This window comes from Aquila chrysaetos, chromosome 10 (genome assembly GCF_900496995.4).
Source record: "Aquila chrysaetos chrysaetos chromosome 10, bAquChr1.4, whole genome shotgun sequence".
NCBI classification, from domain to species: Eukaryota; Metazoa; Chordata; class Aves; order Accipitriformes; family Accipitridae; genus Aquila; species Aquila chrysaetos.
This window is the reverse complement of record NC_044013.1, coordinates 42,426,378-42,445,044: the sequence shown is the minus strand read 5'-3', so window position 1 is coordinate 42,445,044 and position 18,667 is coordinate 42,426,378. Positions and strand designations below refer to the sequence as shown.

Genomic DNA, 18,667 nt, shown 5'->3' with positions numbered 1-18,667 from the left:
GAGCCAGTATATGTTTAATAAGACTGAGCCAAAGTTCTATACAAAGAGCGTTGTGTTCTGTGATATCTTCAGACCTATTTCTTGCTCGCTGTTCTTGCTCAATGTTTCATCAAGTTCTCATGGCAACAGGACTCAGGTCAACTAAGTGGGAGTCTCTGAAACTTCCCAATTCCCTATGGTAAATTCATTGGTAGAATTTTAGAAAGCTTTAATGCTGACCCTTCTGTTAAAACTTGCTCTTAGTAGAGCAAAGTTGCACTTTGAATTCTTTTGTAAATAGTTTCCTTATGTCTCATACTGTGCAAACTGGCAAAAATTATTTTTTTCTTTTGCAGGAAAGTTAAGCCTTTTTTGACTCATATAGAGCAATCCTGGGCAAGAGCAAGGGAGAAGCACCTCTTTTTTGGTTCATTTTTTTGTATTAAGTATTTGCTGTCAAAATATAGTGGTTAGAATACTACCCAAAAGAGAAGTAAGGGTGGGTCTTTGCCCTTTGAGCTTCCATTCAAAGCCAAGATAGTTAATGCTCTACTGCTAATACTTTACACAGATCAACAGAGGGCATTCATCAAAACAGGAATGTATTTTACTTTCCCCTGTACTCGGCACTGGTGAGGCCGCACCTCGAGTACTGTGTTCAGTTTTGGGCCCCTCACTACAAGAAAGACATTGAGGTGCTGGAGCGTGTCCAGAGAAGGGCAACCAAGTTGGTGAGGGGCCTGGAGCACAAGTCTTATGAGGAGCGGCTGAGGGAGCTGGGGCTGTTTAGTCTGGAGAAAAGGAGGCTGAGGGGAGACCTTATCGCTCTCTACAACTACCTGAAAGGAGGTTGTAATGAGGTGGGTGTTGGTCTCTTCTGTCAGGTCGCTGGAGATAGGACGAGAAGAAATGGCCCCAAGTTGAGGCAAGGGAGATTTAGGTTAGATATTAGGAAAAATTTTTTTACTGAGAGGGTTGTCAAACATTGGAATAGGCTGCCCAGGGAAGTGGTTGAGTCACCATCCCTTGAGGTATTCAAAAAGCGAGTAGATGGTGTACTTCAGGACATGGTTTAGTGGGCATGGTTGATGGTTGGACTCAATGATCTTGAAGGTCTTTTCCAACCTAAATTATTCTATGATTCTAATTAAATTAGTTTGATATTTTGCTTGATGCTTGATGACATTGATCAACTTGGTGTCCTACATATTTTGGAGACTTAACTGAAAATGTAAGATGGTTTGAATGATATGAGTTATTGTTCAAATGGAAAGAAACCTTTTCTGTGTAGACTACTTAGACTATGGTCAGTGGTCTGCCTGCAGGCAGAAATAGAAGTTTAAGTTCAGGTCCTGTTTCTACTAGTGGCAGATGCTCCATTTTTTTGCCTCCAAGCCTCCAAAATGTAATTTCATGAAATACTGAATGTTTATTTTTAGCAACCAAAGGATACCATGCGACTAGATGAGACTATGCTGGTAAAACAGTTGCTGCCAGAAATCTGCCACTTCATCCACACTTACCGTGAAGGGAACCAGCATGCAGCTGAACTACGTAATTCTGCCTCTGGGGTTCTTTTTTCTCTTAGCTGCAATAACTTTAATGCTGTGTTCAGCCGCATTTCCACCAGGTAGGTGTTTTTCAGTAGCCTGACTTGGTGTATTAGAAGATCTGCTACATACTGGTGTCTAGAACATCTGCCATGAATTGTAGTCTTTCTAATTTCAGAAAAGTTAACTGTTTAAATGATATTTAACAAGATAGTTCTTAAGTGAAACTCCTTCTGCCTTTCAAAATTTTACTTGAGTTTCAGGTTACAAAACGAACCTGTTTCATATCCACTTTAGGTTACTGCCAGCATATTTTCTGTGAGCTGCATTTATTGCTTTTTTTAATCTGCTTTCATAAGTACAAGTCAAATACTGTTGTAGAGTGAAAATAATGATAACTCAGCTGAATAAGTCGATTAAGTTCTTGTGGGTGCAAGGTGTTGTGGAAAAAAACGATGCTGGAGATAGCGGGTTGTATCCATTTACTTATGAATTTAGAATGCAAAATTTCTGATTGTCTACAGCTCTGTTGGAGCCCCCAGGCTGTTTTCCTTCCTAATTTTACCTGCTTGAAGGCTTTTATGTTAAATCTGTCTTATGCCTGAAGGGGACAAAAGAGCTAGACTGTTTGTTAGTTGTTGGAAAAGACCCATTTGTCTGCTGACTTAAGTTTCACAGCACATTTACTGTAAAAATAGCCGTCTTTTCTGCTATTCTAAGTGAGGAGACAGGCCCAAAGTTTCCATCTATTCTTTGCTCTTTTTGCCCTGTTCCAGATCCTTCTCATGCTTCAGCATTTGCCAATCCACTAGAGTTGTGTATTAAGCTTTTTATTACTGAAATACTTTGATGTTTTTTTGAAAGTTGCTTGAAGTAGCTTAGCTCTTATCACACGTTGTTATAGCTAATATCATCCTTGATTTGTTAGAAGTGGAGCTTGCACAGCCTTATGTGGTTGCATAGCAATGAGTGTGCCAATTTAATTGAAACAAAGATTTATATATTCCTTATAATGTAAAACAGTACCATTCCAACATTTTGGAAAACATTTGCATTTTAGAAATCAGTCTAAAATAATTTAATAATTTGAAATTTTAAGTATTTTAAAAACTTTTACCGAGCCTTTAATAACTTCTGTTTTAAGAACATGGACTTGGCAGCTAGCATGGAGGATGTGGTTTCACACAATAGGTTGATTATGTTTTGTTGCTTATGGAAATGGAAACAATTTCTTTTGCTCCTTTTGTAGGAAGTATTTTTCAGTTGACATTTTTTGACAGTCTTTGAATCTAGTCCCTGGATCTGTATTTATTCGTATGTCTGTAGCATGGTTTAGTTCTCAAGCTCCAAAGCCCTTCTCACCGTCCATTTGAGCTGGAACATAGTGCTTTTCCCCTAACCTGTTTTTCACTTCAAGATGGCTTGTACATAAATAGTTAAATATTTGACCAATTGTTGCTGATCTCCACAGGGGTCAGCTTGCCGACAGTTAGCATTGCTGATCTTTTGACCTGTGCTTCCTGTTTAGGCATATTTCTAGGCCTTGTACAGCAGCTGGGGGATTTTTGGCACGAAAAGCACAGCAGTGGGGACCTTCCCATTCCCAGTGAGGGCTGTTAAGTTTCCCTGGCGTTGAAGAAATGAAGAACTGCTTTTGTGTGTAGTACTAGAAATCACATTCCATGTCTAAAACACATCTGTAGCTTTGGAACAAGACAGGGCAATCTTTAGTTTTTGAGAACATATGATTTAGTTATTAGAGGCTTGATATCTGATGAGATGTTTAGTAAACCATCTAATACAAAAGTGTGAAAAGATGCCATTGTGTTTAAACTGGTATGATGAAACTTCATCCTGTTTGTTTAGGCCAGAAAAACATGGACCTTCTTTAGCTTACAAAGAGTTGCTGTAGCTCACTTCAGCGATATTAAGTACCATCAGTCACTGCTTTACTCTTGAGAAGTTAGCTGGGGCAAGACTTGCTGTTAAGGAGCAGTAGTCGAAAGGTGTTATGATGCCATGAATGTAATATTTAGTTGAAAAGATGACAAGATTACTGCTACGATATGGTAGATAACAGAAGGATTTAGGCAAATCTTGGGCATAAACAGCCTATCACCAGATGGTATTGGTATCTTGTAAGACTCATCACTGGTATTTCTAGATCCATTTTCAGTATGAGGATGGAATAAGACGATAATATTAACTCTTAATTATGCAAGATCTGTCTTTCATTTCTAAACCTGGAAAAGTTTATCTGAGGAGGTCGTATTACATGAGGAGATCATATAATATTCCCCTGCTATTCAGATGTATAGAATCATAGGTATGTGTTCATACAGATCTGACGTAATCTGATGGAGCAGTTAGTTTACTTTGAATATTTTTAGATTACAGGAACTGACTGTTTGTTCAGAAGATAATGCTGATGTTCATGATATTGAACTTTTACAGTACATCAGTGTGGACTGTTCAAAACTAAAACGACTCTTGCAAGGTATGATTTGAGCCTGTGTTTTGAAATATTTTTATCTGAATATGTCTAGTTAGAGATGACACAATAGTATTGATATGTGTATCTTTTCATTGCTGTGTTTTACTCCAAATAGTCATATATTTACCAAAATATTTTTAAAAAGTAGCATAAAGACATTGATTTAAAAATTGCTTTGCACTTCAAATGTCTTTTTATAATCTGTGTTGCTTTTTAGAACCAAGTTTCTTTTCTAAATGCAGAAATGTTTTACCTTTACAGAGACTGTTTTCAAGTTTAAAGCCCTTAAGAAAGTAGCTCAGTTAGCTGTTATCAACAGTCTTGAAAAGGTAGGTATTTTAATATTTGGTTTCATTGCTTATTTGCAGACTTTATCTAATTTAGGAATAGTTACAATTCAGTAATTCACTATCAAATATAAGTTGGTGCATCCCTGTGATGCATATATGTTTTGCAAGAAATGTTGAGTGATTAGAAGTAAGAGTAAAATCTCTCTTCATTTAAATACATAATTCAGAAAAAAATATTTTTAAGCTCTGGAATGTAAAGATGTTTTGCATTATCTGCAGGCGTTTTGGAACTGGGTGGAAAACTATCCTGATGAATTCACAAAGCTGTATCAAACACCACAGACTGATATGGCTGGTAAGGCATAACAAACGACATAGTGTTCAAAAGTTGGTTTCTCAGACATCCCCGCATTCACTTGCATTTTGTGCCCTCTTTGCTTCTTGTGCAGCCTGCAAATAAACAAATTTCTGTCAACCTTTGTCAGGGCAGGCAAGGATATATTGCTATCTGTTTTCTCTCCTGACTCACCTTTTAAAGAGATTCATTTTGTGGTTCACAACACAAAGAGATAAAACCCAAAAGATGGAAGCTCTTTAAATATATATTTTTCATCTTGATACAGGAGAAAAACTTAAAGAGAACATCACCTGTATTTGTTGCTAGTCAGAAAGAGAGGAAAATTTATATTTTTCTGGTAAACCATGTCTTTAACTGGTTTGAGACCATTTTATCCCCAGTAGCATGCCAGTAATGTGCAAAACAGAACTTTTTTTTCTGTGTAGGTGGAGCTATCCCTCTGCTGTTTTGTACCTATTCTTTACCTTTTCATAATTAAAATTGGTATTGAACTTGGGATTACATTTTACGCAGATTGTGCAGAGAAGTTGTTTGACTTAGTGGATGGCTTTGCTGAAAGCACAAAACGTAAAGCAGCAGTTTGGCCACTGCAAATCATACTCCTGGTCCTGTGTCCAGAGATAATCCAAGATATAGCAAAGGATGTGGTAGAGGAAACTAAAATGAACAAGGTAAGAGAAGAAAAGTATCTGAATTCTGATTCTGATTTCTAGAGGATGCTTGGTTTTGCTTATTCTGTATTTCAGGTATATTTTATTTTGTCTTTCCTGCCTAAAAAGCGCATTACAATTCCATATGTAAATTTATGCACCCTTTTTAAGTTCTCACCTAACATATGTTCTTTCACTGCCAATAATTCATACCAATAGTATGTCCCAAACAATGTTATTTCAGAACTTTTACATCTCCTTGGAGACTTGAGTCTCAGTGTTGTGATTTCCCCTGCCTCCACCAGTAGCAAACTTAGCATTGCTTCTAGCTGGCCTGTATTGTACTGTTCTCAGTTTCTGCGATGTGTGTACTGTGTGTTCCATAATTGCAGTACCTGTGGCAGATGTTTAATTTGACGTGGCTGCAAACGTTATGGTTAAGAGTAAACAACCATCTATCTTTGTGCCATTCTGATTGCCCTAGATTGTTCAAAATAAATGTCTTTAATAAACATAACGTTTCTCCAGAATGCTGCATCAAGTTGGTTGTTGAAATCCCAATATCCATGATTTCTCATCAGAAAATGCAGTGTTGTTTGCTTTTAATATTTAAGGATCTAAAAACCCTGACCACAGATTACCAAAGCTCTGGTTATAACTATTCCTGATTTTTGAATTCTGCAGAAACTGTTCCTGGACAATCTCAGGAAAGCACTTGCGGGCCACAGTGGGAGCAGACAGCTGACTGAAAGTGCTGCTATTGCTTGTGTTAAACTGTGCAAAGCATCTACCTACATCAACTGGGAAGATAATTCTGTCATTTTCCTACTAGTGCAGTCCATGGTAGTAGATCTTAAGGTAAAAATGTCAGTTTCCTAATTGCAATGAAGAAATTTGAATTTTAAAATACTGAAACAAACTTTGAATTTCTCCTTAATTGAATACTATAGTGTTTTTCAGTGGAAAGTTTTGTATTGAAAGTAGACAAGAATAATCTTGGTATCTGATCTATATATATATATTTTGTTTTGTTTTAAATATGTAGAATTTGCTGTTTAATCCAAGCAAACCTTTTTCAAGAGGCAATCAAAATGCAGATGTAGACCTTATGATTGACTGCTTAGTTTCCTGCTTCCGCATAAACCCTCACAATAACCAACACTTTAAGGTGAGAACCCTACTTACCGGTAAGTCATTCTCCACATACTATTGATGACCTGTGAGTTATAAAAGATACGCTAACAGCAGCTGGAAGCTCATAAATAAGTTCAACTGTATAAATACGCCTTAGTAATAAATCCGTGCATGTTTTTATAAACCTTTTCTTAGCTTATTAGACTTGCTTTTGCTTAGATTTGACAGCTTTGTCAATTTAATAAAAAGGCTCCAGTGTGTTATTCAGTGTGATAAGAGAGATGGCAAAGGCAAAGATGTTCCTAAGTGGCTTTTATGTATTTTTATTGTAGATCTGCTTGGCACAGAATTCCCCATCAACATTTCATTATGTGCTGGTAAATTCGCTCCACCGAATAATCACAAATGTAAGTTCTGAAAGTATTTAATCAGCCCAGCAATCTGTGGCTTTTATTCAGATCAGTATCTGCTTGTTAAATACAATTTGAATAGTAGACCAGATCTTGTTGCCTGTATTTGTGCAGCAAGAGTTGCTTGCTAGTAAGAAAGGACGTAAAAATCTTTGTTCACACTGTCCACCACTTGGATTCCCAGTTTGAGAGCTTGTATTCCAGTATAAAATTTCAGTACAAATATGTTTTAATACCCTCTAATGTAGGATGACAAATGAATCTTATGTTCGCTGGTTTTATAGTAGCTACTGTGTTACTGATAGATGAAAAACACTCCCAGGACATGCATAGTTACACCACCTTCTGCTACTTCTGGTGTATTGACAGGGGAACTTAGGGGAAGAGCTGGCCTCGTGGTTTTGCTCAGGGATTTGATCCAGTATGAATTTAAATAGTGTAAAACTGTAGTAAATGCTGAGTGCCAAATATATTTTGAAAGTTTGTGCAGTTGTTCATCTTCAATTTGTTATTGTACTTCAAGTCACTAAAATACAACTTCAGTCTTTTGTACTGTTCAGAAATACTTTCCTGATCAGTATGAAAACAGCATCAGTGAGTGTTGAGCAAACAGCCTTACTTAATTTACATAACACTTTCTATTTCATTTATCCCAACATTGTAATGAAAACACTATATTAAAAAAAGTATTAGGCACTTTGACAAATAGGGGAGAAACATCACCACATCTACAGTAGCATTATTTGTGGTAGAGTAATACACTAAACAAAACGGAAAATTGGTACTTCCAAGTGCTTGATAGTGTTTGAAAAGCTGTATCACAATGAATTGAGTGCACATTGTTTGTTTTGAAGTATTACTTAGTAGCGTTCAGTATCCTGAAATCTACCATGGTTTCCTGCATTTACAGTTTCAGCATTTGTGCTTGTTCAGAAAGAAGGGTAATACAGTAAGGAGCTAAGTTGGAAGTATTGCTTCTGTTGCAACTCATTTAAATATTATGAGTTTTATGCATGAGAATGCAAAATTAACATATTGGTAATACTGTGTAAAATACTCATGTAAAGATTAGTTATACTACAGTTTTTGTAACTTTTACAGGTCTAAAATAAATCATAATCTAACTCTCATATTACCAGTTTAACAATTGAGCATTTCTGTATTTTCATTCTAGTCTGCGTTGGACTGGTGGCCCAAGATCGATGCTGTGTACTGCCATTCCATGGAGCTTCGCAGCATGTTCAGTGAGACACTTCATAAAGCTATTCAAGGCTGTGGGGCACATCCAGCAATTCGCATGACTCCGGTAAGACTTCTAAAGAAGCTGTTAAAACACAAACCTGTTGTTTCTCCTGTGTTTCCATTCCATTCCAGCTTTCTTATTCATTAACTTTAGACTGGAAACTAGAGGGGGGGAAGAACATTGCAATCCAAAAAGCAACAGAGCGCCATACATGCTCGGTAAACCTTGCAGGTTTTGGTGTATTGACTAACTGTTTCTAGTCAGTTAGTGATGTATGTTTCTCAGTTTTCATGCTGCTTTTAAACTGGCAACATAGAAGTATTTCTTCTGTAACTGTCCTCTGTGGCTAACTGTTCATTTTAAGCTTTCTTGCTGTGTGAATAGCTAGGTAATATGACCGTTCTTGTTTAGTATGAAAACCAAAAGCATTTTGTATGTGAAGGTAATTTCTGAAAACTGCAATGCTTTTACCATGATTGGCATGAGTATCTCCTCATTTGTCTTGCTTGCTTTCTGTTGAGCAAGTTGACTGTTTGGTCTTGGTGACAGCAACAAAGTAAAAGATTTTTCGAGCATTATGAAATAAAGCCAATGTTCTTGGTTGTCTTGGAAAAAGTCTTGAGTAAATTCAAATTTGTAGATAATCCAAATTTTTTTGGTAAGTCCACATGCAGCTGCGTTGCCTTTCTTTTGAACTTTCCATTTAGGACTTCCGATGTGTCAAGTGAACTTGGTCAGTTGTTTTAGAAGGCCTAAAATGATACATGAAAATATTCCTATTGGGCTTCTCAAATGAAAGCAAATGATCAAAATACCTTTAGTTGAAAGCTACAACATGTTTAACTTGCTTTTTACATGTATATATTCATCTGTTGAGAAAATACCAGGGGTATTGTAATGGCAACTCTGACATTGATTGGTGGTGCTTTGTCTTCTGCTTCTTATTTTCCGTTCTTATTGGCTGCTGTCGCTCACATGGTCAGATGCCAACCAGTCACTGTTTTGCATGGCAGTGGGCCTCTGTTGCTGTAAGTATGACCCATTGTAACTACCGCAGAAAAGCCTTTCCTTGCTCTGACTTTTCTGTGCATAGTTACCACTGCAGTCACCTCACTTCATCTGGGATACAGAAGGTAGCATGTTTTACATAAGAATGTAGGACTGGAGGAGACCTCTTCAGCGCCGCTCTTGGCCATTGCAAGGCGATCCCTTTCGCAACCAGTTGAGCTCCTTCCTAGAAGGAAAGGCTTTTGGTTGGTTCTGTTCTTTTCTTCCTGCCCCCTACTTTGACATCGTGATGCTCTTGCAGAATCCCCCTGCTCTGGTGGTTAGAACTGTTTTCTAATTTCCAGCCTAAACTTATTTATGTCTAACTTATCCCCATTTGTTCTTGTTCCAGTGTTGTCTGTTAGCTTCAAATCAGTGTTTATCCCCTTGATGTATTTGCAGAGAGCAGTCATGTCTCTGTTTATTGATAATCTTTAGTTTTGATTGTATGAAGTAAATAAATCGCTTCACAGAAACAGATCAGCTTCTTTTGCCATGTGCCTCTTCTCAGAATTCCCTTAACTGTAGCAAACTAAGTTTTAGCACAGAATTACTTACCTGTACCAGTGTGGTATCAATTTCTCGATTGGATGCTTTTTATGTGGCAGATTTTATTCTGTATATTTTCGCAATAACTATTTAGGAAAATAGTGTGGGGTTCTAATTTCTTGTAGAATTTGATTATACAATGTCATATCTCCTTCAATTACCTTGAGGATGATTTCCAGCTAGGTTTTTTGTTGTTGTTGTTGTTCAAAACTTACAAGCTTAGTGAAAATGAGAAACAAGTTCATGTTACTGAGATCTTCTCAAATAGTAAACTAGGCAAAATAGTTTAAAAAGCTGGGTTTCTAAAGAGCATTGTATTCTGTCTTGTGTTGATATCCACAATGACAATTTTTTTGTCCAAGTTACTGCCTCGTAACTGTTTTGGTAGCTGGAAGCAAAAATACGAATTTAACCCCTGCTGATAAAAGATTAAAATCAATGAAAATATAAATTCTGTAAACTTACAGGGAGAGAGATGAAAATCTTTTTTTTCTTTGGACATACTGGGGACCAATTAATGCAAGTTCACATTTTTTTAATATATGTATTTTTGTGTGTGTATATATACACATACACACACTTTATATATATATATAATTTTTCACAGACTTTAGCATGCATCCAGATTATTTTTGTTGAGATGCAGAAACTGCAGTTTATTGCCATACAGCAGGGTGGTTCATTTTGAAGGGTTGTGCACACTGTAGGATTGAAGCATAAACTCAACTTTTAAAATCTTCTCAACCAGTAGCATCCATATACATTTATTTCACAGCCAACACTCTGTATGACTATTTGTTAAATGTATTGGTCATATTGCTACCTGGATTCTGTTGTGTGAACAGCAGTGGTAGAATATGATATAGTTCACACTGGAGTCAAACCAAAATACCTTATGTGAACTCTCAATACATACCTTAATATGTCCTCCATTTCGCATAAGGAAGTTGACTGGTACAGAAGTAGTTTACTGATTTTTCAGATGAAGCTAGATTTGTTTTATTTAAGTGATGCCCAGTGTACCTTGTGAAAACTGAAAGGTTCATTTTCCAGAGGTCATAGAGATGAAAATGCTATCATCCAGACTGTGATTATGGCAGAAAATAGAGAGAATATTTTGCCTTGGGAAAAAAGTTCCCTACCCTCTCATGTATTCAAGCTTACTTGGAAACATTTATTTTTATTTCTTTCGCAGACCAGAGAAAATCCTGTAAATTCTTTCTGGTCATTTTATCCATTTTTCTTTTGCCACAGTTTGTCTTATGCAAAACTTTTCTTATGTTCACATGCAGCTCACTAAAACAATTCTTAAGGAAACTTTAAAGATATAATAAAGTGATAGCATATGCATATGTAAAAGGGCATTTTAAGTAGAAAGCTATGCAGCTATACTTGAGTGAACTTTATATACTTTTAAACTTTTTCATGAATTATAGATTATAAAAGCAATGCACTTCATAAGATGTTTAATTTTAACTACTATGTAGACTACCTTACTGACAATGACTGTGATTTTTTCCTTCTGTCAGAGTCTTACATTTAAGGAGAAAATGACAAGCCTTAAATTTAAAGAAAAACCTACTGATTTGGAAACTAGAAGCTACAAGTTCTTGCTGTTATCCTTGGTAAAACTGATCCATGCTGATCCAAAGCTTTTGCTGTGTGTAAGTATATCATACTATTAATTCACAGTAAAATTTACTTTTGAAGCTACTGAATGAATAAAAATTAAAACCATAAGCCTAGCATCTAGGATACTTCCCTACTTGTTCTTTTCTCTGGTTGTAATGCTGCTGTGCTTTCAAAGCAAAAAGTCAAAACCAAAAAGAAACTGTAAGAAATTTTACAGAACCAGAGCAATACAATGAAAGGGAACATAAAGCTGTGACTCTGAAGGGGGGCGGGGTGGGGGAGGGGGGAGTAGAACAAGAAGAAAATTAAAATGAGAGGTGGGGGGAAATTAGTCATAATTTCAATGAGTAAGGCAGATGTGGTCTTAGATCTTCCATTTTCTCAGATCTGTTTATTGTTTGATTTAAAAATATTTCAATTCTGTTAAAGATATGATATGCAAGGGGTTTCATAGCTTAAAAAAAAAGAGGTACTCTTAGAGATCCAGAAATCCACCTAGTTTAATTACAGGAATGCTGCTGTAGCAGTCACAAACGTGGTTAGTCATTAAAAAGTTTTACGACTTAAACTTGCTTTCCTTTTTGCTATTTAGAATCCAAGGAAGCAAGGGCCTGAGACACAAGGTAGCACGGCTGAATTAATTACAGGCCTTGTACAACTCGTTCCCCAATCCAGCATGCCAGATATAGCACAAGAAGCCATGGAGGTAAGGGGTAAATGTTCTCTATGCGAAATGATTAGTACACAGACAAATCAAGGCTTTTGTAGAAGCTCTGAGTATTGATTATCTGTGAAGTCCTGTGTTTTAGAGTTTGGTCTCTATTGATCTTTTTCTAAATGTCTTCTGCACTGAAAGTTTTACAGGAGAAGCCTGTAAGAAAATTTTAAAAAAGCAATTCCTACTGCCTCTTGTGACTACTCTGCACCTCTTCATGTGGTTTGTTCATCCCTGGTCTTGATCAAACACAGTTTGACAGTTCCTCTGTTCCATCTTTGCAGAGAGCACCATTGAGCTTGCCCTTTCTCTTCTGTGTTTTCTAAATGGCTGTGAGAAAAATGCCTAACGCAGTGGCTGGTCCTGTATTCTGTTGTGAATCGGAGGAGGTTGTATGTGTGGGAGGGATGGATAGGACACTTTAAGGCTACTGAAATCTTCTTCCCACCAGCTTTGACTGAAGAAGCTAACAAATCACCAAAGTTAATTCTGATTTTTAGCCTTTCCATGCAAATTCGCTGATTCTGTGACTTTGCCAGTTCAGTTGTAACATTTGTGTGTTTTTCACTACGGTGGGTCTCCAGAGCACTTCATGCACAAAGACGGCAGGCTTCAGCTTCTCCTTGTGCATAATGGAATGGAAAAATTTTGTTTTGTTTTTTTTTTTTTTTAATCCATCATGCCAGTTATATTATCCTGCCATCTTTAGATTCCTATTCTAAAAAGTGCACTGTAACATATGTGCTTCATTGACATCTTTCATGTTTTAGGTTTTCACAGATAGCTGAAAAAAGGATTAACTACACCTACGTGCTATTAAAGCTTTACATAAATAGTTGAATTTCAGTAGGTAAACTAAGGCTTTTTTGTTAAACCTTGCCTTAACAAGAATTGCCACAAATAGTCTCAATATGCTACTACCTATTGATACATAAAATAACCTATTTCTTGATAGTTTAATGGTAGAATTCAAGCATATTTCTTATATAAGAATAATCCCTTTCAGTGTGAAAGTCTCTGGGGAAGTTTATGTTGGGTAGTAACATCCTTACGGTCATTTACAGGTACTTAGAGATTGAAAAGTTTTGGCCATTATGTAATTTAATTTCGGTGTTCAGTCTTGATTTTTTTATTGATCTTGATCCCTAATCTACCTGATCATTGGCTTAACTAGCTGAGGATTGGCCTCTCATGTCTGTTTTTGACTAGCAGGTCATTAAATAAGTTCTGGAGTATTTGTTGAAGCTGGGAAGCAACTTGAAATAACTACTTAAATATTGTTGGAGAACACTATGGGTTGTTTGGGGTTTTTTTTAATGCCATTTTTAACAGTCCTCCAACAATCCCTTTGCACCAAACTTTTTTTTAAAATTTGTCAGGAAAAAATAGCTAAGACTTCCCACATTTCTGTCTTTAACTTGTATTTTCACCAAAGGGAAAACTTATTTGCCTGCATATCGGACAGCCCCAAGTAATAGGTGACATAAGAGGAGAGATTTTGTTTGCTATAGTTGCTTGATATAATTGAGGATAAACAACTTCTGATCAATAATTTTCTGTTTGTTTATAGCCTTTGACCAGTTTAATTTTTATCAGATACATATTTCTTCTGAAAATTGTCTTCAACTAATTTATAAGTAGTTGATTTTTGAAATTTTTGTAGTTAATCTGACTAAATCAAAAGCAGAGATTAAAGTTTTGGTCATAGTTTACCCGTATGCTCTTGGATATGGTCAGAACCTCTTCTTATCCAAGTTCTTGCTTGTGCAGGGAATGGTTACAAAGAGCAAAGTATTTGTCTGTCCTCAGTTGGCAAAGAGCTTGAACTACAGAAGTTTTGTTGTTGTCACTAGAAGTTTATATCCGTAGGATTGGTTGCATTAATTTTTTTGCAGCTGGACATTAAGTAAATATTAAAGCCCAAACCTATCTTTTAAAAACATTTTATCTGTGTGTCTGCTATGGATTTGTATGGAAATACAAGGTAAAACCTCTACGTTTGGATTATAAATATGTAATAAAGACTAAAATTAAATACTTTTGACATGGACTAACAATGAACTCTTGTTTGTATGTATAAAATGCTTTTTATATCTTTTGGTGTTTTTAAAACAGTGTAACTAATATGTGATTGCACCTATTTCTTTGCCTATGCTGATGTACTTTGTAAATTTCTGCCTTTAAATGAAACTCTACTTTGTTTTGAATTTAGGCCTTGCTAGTTCTTCACCAGTTAGACAGCATTGACTTGTGGAATCCTGATGCACCTATAGAAACATTCTGGGAAATTAGGTATGTAAGTTAACTTTTGTAAATTAGAGAAATAGCTTTTTTGATTTGTCTTCTCTTTTGAAAGAGCTGTGAATGTTTTGGGAAAGCTATGCAACATCAGCATGAATCTGCAGTCAAAATTATTATGTGTATTCATGAAAAAGTTATATCTTCTTTATACCATACAAATTTAACAAAAATATAATAAACATTTTGCTGGCATTCTTAATGACTTTCTTCAGCCTGATGTTAAGGTATAGAAATTATTATTAGTTTGAAAAGTTAGAGACTTTTCCCCCTCATTCAAATGTTTTCTACTTGTTTAAATTCTATTTTATCCTTTCGGGGCTGAGGGAGGGTAATGCTAAGCAATTCTAGAAGTGTGGATTTGCTAATCTTGACTCTGAAGCCCTCACCTAAAGAAGGTAGTAGTTTGTCCTGACCTGTGGTCTCCATTTGTCTTTCCTGTGTATTTAGAGAAATTTAATTCATTAAAGTTGTTTTGCTTTTTATAACTTCACAGCAGCTGTTGCAGTTGATTTCTTGGAGAATATTAAGGGAAATGAAGTTCCAAAAAAGTCAAAGTTACACAAAACGCTAAACCAAAAAATAGGAATCTGTAAAATCAGAATTCCAAGAATTGCATGAGCTAAATTAAAAAAAAAAAAAAAAAAAAAGGTGATCTAATCTGAATTGGTACTGATGTTTGTTTTAGAAGAAAGGGAACAACAATCTAGGAGGAACACTCTTACCAGCATCAACAAATTGGCCTGCATGACTGCTAAATATGGCTCAAGGGGCTTGTTACGGGATAGGTTTGGGGCTGAGGCCTGCCTAGATGGGCAATAACTGAAACTCATTGCTGTAATTTCTAATAGTGGAAATGAGTTTGTGGTCTGTTCGGGCTGGGGGAAAAACCCATTAAAATTGACACTAATTTGGACCCTTTGGCAGTTTTAACAGAGAGTGTGAGGCCTGAATGGATATGAAGAAGGAACATCCCTAGATGTGTTCCTTCCAGAACAGAGTTGAGACACGTTATCAGAGCAGTGTAGGTAAACTTGTACTGCCACTGTCTGTGCTGTATCTGTTCTGTGGATAAATGGAGGACTTCTGAATCGACAGCCCTGGAGTCTGGACTTCTAACAAGTACCCAAATTGCTTAACTTCCTCTAGGGAACTAAAAAGGCCAGCTGGGCGGTGGGAAGGGTCAGAGGGGAGCTTGTCATTTAAAGTACACACCTGTATTGTATCTATTATACATTTTAAAAGATGATGCTAGTATATGTATAGGATATTCATGCTAATTGCCTATTTCTGTGTAAAATGTAGTAGTATCTTCAAAAATTTTGTTACTAGATTATAAAGCTAATGCTGAATTTCATTTTGCTGCAGTTCACAAATGCTTTTTTATATCTGCAAGAAACTAACTAGTCATCAGATGCTCAGCAGTACAGAAATCCTCAAGTGGCTGCGGGAGATTCTCATCTGTAGGAATAAATTTCTTCTAAAAAACAAAGTAAGTAAATGTTAACAGCTATCTGTTAGGGTCATCGAAATGAACCACGCTCTATTTTGTCACTTCCTTTATTTACCATGTTATTTTTATGATAGGAAGGGATTTAATAGCTATACCTACACTTTCTTTTTTCCCATTTCCTCTCTGCTGAGAGACGGTGCTTTGTGAGGCACCCTTGATTAGAATTGTTAACCGAAGTTAGGTTTAGGATTTTTTTTTTTTTTTTTTTTTTTTTTTTTTTTTTTTTTACTTTAGCTACCGCAGGTTGTTTTATTTGCCTGGAAAATGTGTGTTTTGCAGAAACCTGGTGCCTTATACCTATTTGCCTAATACAAAGGGAAATAGTCCACAAGGTGAGAAAAAGGGAAAGTTAGTTATGATAAAATATACTTCTTCATGAATGAAATAAAAATTTCTTTTTGGATTTCATGTTCATGCGAGGGCTAGAATTCTGACTTGCTTCTTTCCAATAATCTCAAGTGACTTTTTCCTAGCCAAACACACATTGTAATGCTATATTTGCTAGAATTAAAGCCAGACTTGCTGTATTACTTTTTGAATTAAAGATCTACTAGAAAAAATAAAGGGTTTCTGTCTTATGTGTAGTATATAGCATGCTTGCCTTTCAGCAAGAGGATTTTTACCTTTAAATGACTTTTTTCTTTTCTTCTCTTTTCCACTTTGGTAGCTCTGTTACTGATGGACACTACTTTTTGTTTGTGTTGATGCTGAGTAGTAGGCTTTTTCCTTTGGTATCTCCAGTTTAATATATATTTGTAAAATATAATCTCACGTATTGCAGCCGAAGACCGTAGGCACTCTGGCTTTCTATGAATTCAGGAAGACTTACATTTGGCCTCTAAGTGGAAATCAACTGTCCTTCAAGTAGAGAGTATGCTTAATATTACCATTCTCCTTCCAGTTAAGATGTAATTAGTTGTTTTTAAAAATCTGTTTCCTCTTAGTGCTTAGAAGGTGTTCATTAATATCAGGATCAGAAAAAGATAATACTTGTTATTAGAACTGTGTTTCGCAATCTCAGTTCCTGCTTTTCTGATCAAATATAAATATATGGAATAAAATGTACAGTACTTCTGAGCTTGGCTTCTTTAGACTTAATTACATCTAAATTATAATTATATTTATGTTGGTATGTATTCTGTGCAGTAAAACCAAGAAGCCTATATGGTTTTCAGGAGGCTCCAAGGAAGGGAGGAAAAGGCATCATTTGTGCTTACCTCAGGGTGATGTTTTTTGAAGATGACTCTCCAGTTAATTTCTTAAGGGGAAATATCATTCTAAGATACCATTAATATGGGTAGCTTTATAAAGCCCTGAGAGAACCAGTGTGAAAAGTATTGTGTAAATGTTGAAGAGCTTTTTACCTTCCTGAAATCTATCCTTTTTACCCTTTTTTAAAAAGAAACTGATTTATTATTTTTCTTCCCTCTCTTTATAGCAATCAGATAGGAGTTCCTGCCACTTTCTCTTCCTTTATGATGTCTCTGGAGGTGGACCCAGTCAAATTTCTCTTGACCATGAAGAGATGATACGCTGTGCTCCAGGAGCTACCCTCAGGAAAGGGAAAGGGAATTCTTCCATGGTAAGTAATATAGAATAGTAATTCTTTTTAACACTTGGGGAGAAAAACCTGTGTGGAAGTAGAAATTAAATTGCCGTAAGAGTAATTTTTAAAAATAAAATTAACAATTTCTGGGGAGGAAAAGACATCTGTGTCCTACATAACATATGTATCTAATATGCTGGTTAATAATGATGTTTCAGACTTTAAAAAGTCACACCTTTTTCGAGTTAAAATGTTGGTGAATATTTTTTTTCATAGGATTGCACATAGCATCCCTACACATTAGTCTATTGTTAATAAATCTGAAATCTCACTTTTTAAAGTATCGCGTGCAGTTTGAATGTACCATGAAGGATCATAAAATCAAGCATTTTAGTAAGGTATACCCTTTGACAGACAAATTTGTCAAGCCTAGTGTTAGTACTAGTTCTAGCTGCAGGAAAAAAAAGAAGAGGGTATTTAGAACATCTTTTATGAGCCAAAACTTTCATTTTGTTTTTTAATATACACTTTTCCAGTATCAGTAAGATTTTCCTAAGTACATGGTTATCCTTAGGAAGGGAGCAGGTTCTTAGCCACTGTGTTTGTGCAACAGCGCATAAGAGCTCTGATCTTGTTTAGGATTGCTTGTTCCTACTAGAATAAAAGCAGTTTTAAAGAACAATTTGGGTAAGGCTGAATTTTAGTAAAATTGCTGTATTCGTAAGCAATATTACCAAATCTGGAATTTTCTCTTTCCCAAGGAAAGTACAGCAGGATGCAGCGGAACACCGATTTGTCGCCAAGCCCAAACAAAATTGGAAGTCGCCTTATACATGTTTTTGTGGAGCCCGGATATTGAGGCAGTCCTTGTTGCAATGTCCTGTTTCCGTCACCTCTGTGAGGAAGCAGATATCAGATGTGGAGTAGATGAAGTCTCAGTGCATAATTTTTTGCCAAACTACAATACTTTCATGGAGTTTGCATCTGTTAGCAATATGATGTCAACAGGTAAGAATCATGAATCTGTAAAATACTTACCTGTATAATAAGACTATTATTTGTGTTTGAATTCTTTAAGCAGGTTGAGATTCTTAATGTGATTGCCACTCCTGCTTTCACTGAAATATCTTAATCATTGGAATTCCTAGAAAGAGTAGGGAATTTAGGTGACTCAGTTCATGAGGATTTTAAAGTGTAACAAGAAGAATCCTTTTCTAAACACTTTAAGGGGATATATTCCTCTGTTTAATAATTACTTT

General features: G+C 36.0%; 1 protein-coding gene across 8 annotated transcripts in view; it reads left to right on the top strand.

Moving 5' to 3' along the window:
* Window positions 1-18,667, top strand: part of NF1 (neurofibromin 1) — a 105,255-nt gene that overhangs the window by 14,397 nt on the left and 72,191 nt on the right. For 5 of the 8 annotated variants that reach the window (XR_005933410.1, XM_041126845.1, XM_041126846.1 and 2 more), the window contains 16 exons: window positions 1,419-1,609; window positions 3,920-4,026; window positions 4,285-4,352; window positions 4,593-4,668; window positions 5,185-5,342; window positions 6,006-6,179; window positions 6,367-6,489; window positions 6,788-6,862; window positions 8,040-8,171; window positions 9,092-9,136; window positions 11,234-11,368; window positions 11,929-12,042; window positions 14,264-14,343; window positions 15,718-15,841; window positions 17,301-17,444; window positions 18,170-18,416. Coding sequence is in view for 7 of the 8 variants with exons in the window: in XM_041126845.1 (XP_040982779.1) it covers window positions 1,419-1,609; window positions 3,920-4,026; window positions 4,285-4,352; window positions 4,593-4,668; window positions 5,185-5,342; window positions 6,006-6,179; window positions 6,367-6,489; window positions 6,788-6,862; window positions 8,040-8,171; window positions 9,092-9,136; window positions 11,234-11,368; window positions 11,929-12,042; window positions 14,264-14,343; window positions 15,718-15,841; window positions 17,301-17,444; window positions 18,170-18,416 (1,993 nt within the window). In the remaining variant the exon portion in view is untranslated. The remainder of the gene's footprint in view (window positions 1-1,418; window positions 1,610-3,919; window positions 4,027-4,284; window positions 4,353-4,592; window positions 4,669-5,184; window positions 5,343-6,005; window positions 6,180-6,366; window positions 6,490-6,787; window positions 6,863-8,039; window positions 8,172-9,091; window positions 9,137-11,233; window positions 11,369-11,928; window positions 12,043-14,263; window positions 14,344-15,717; window positions 15,842-17,300; window positions 17,445-18,169; window positions 18,417-18,667) is intronic. The other 3 variants (XM_030029418.2, XM_041126844.1, XM_030029413.2) reach the window with 1 other exon arrangement.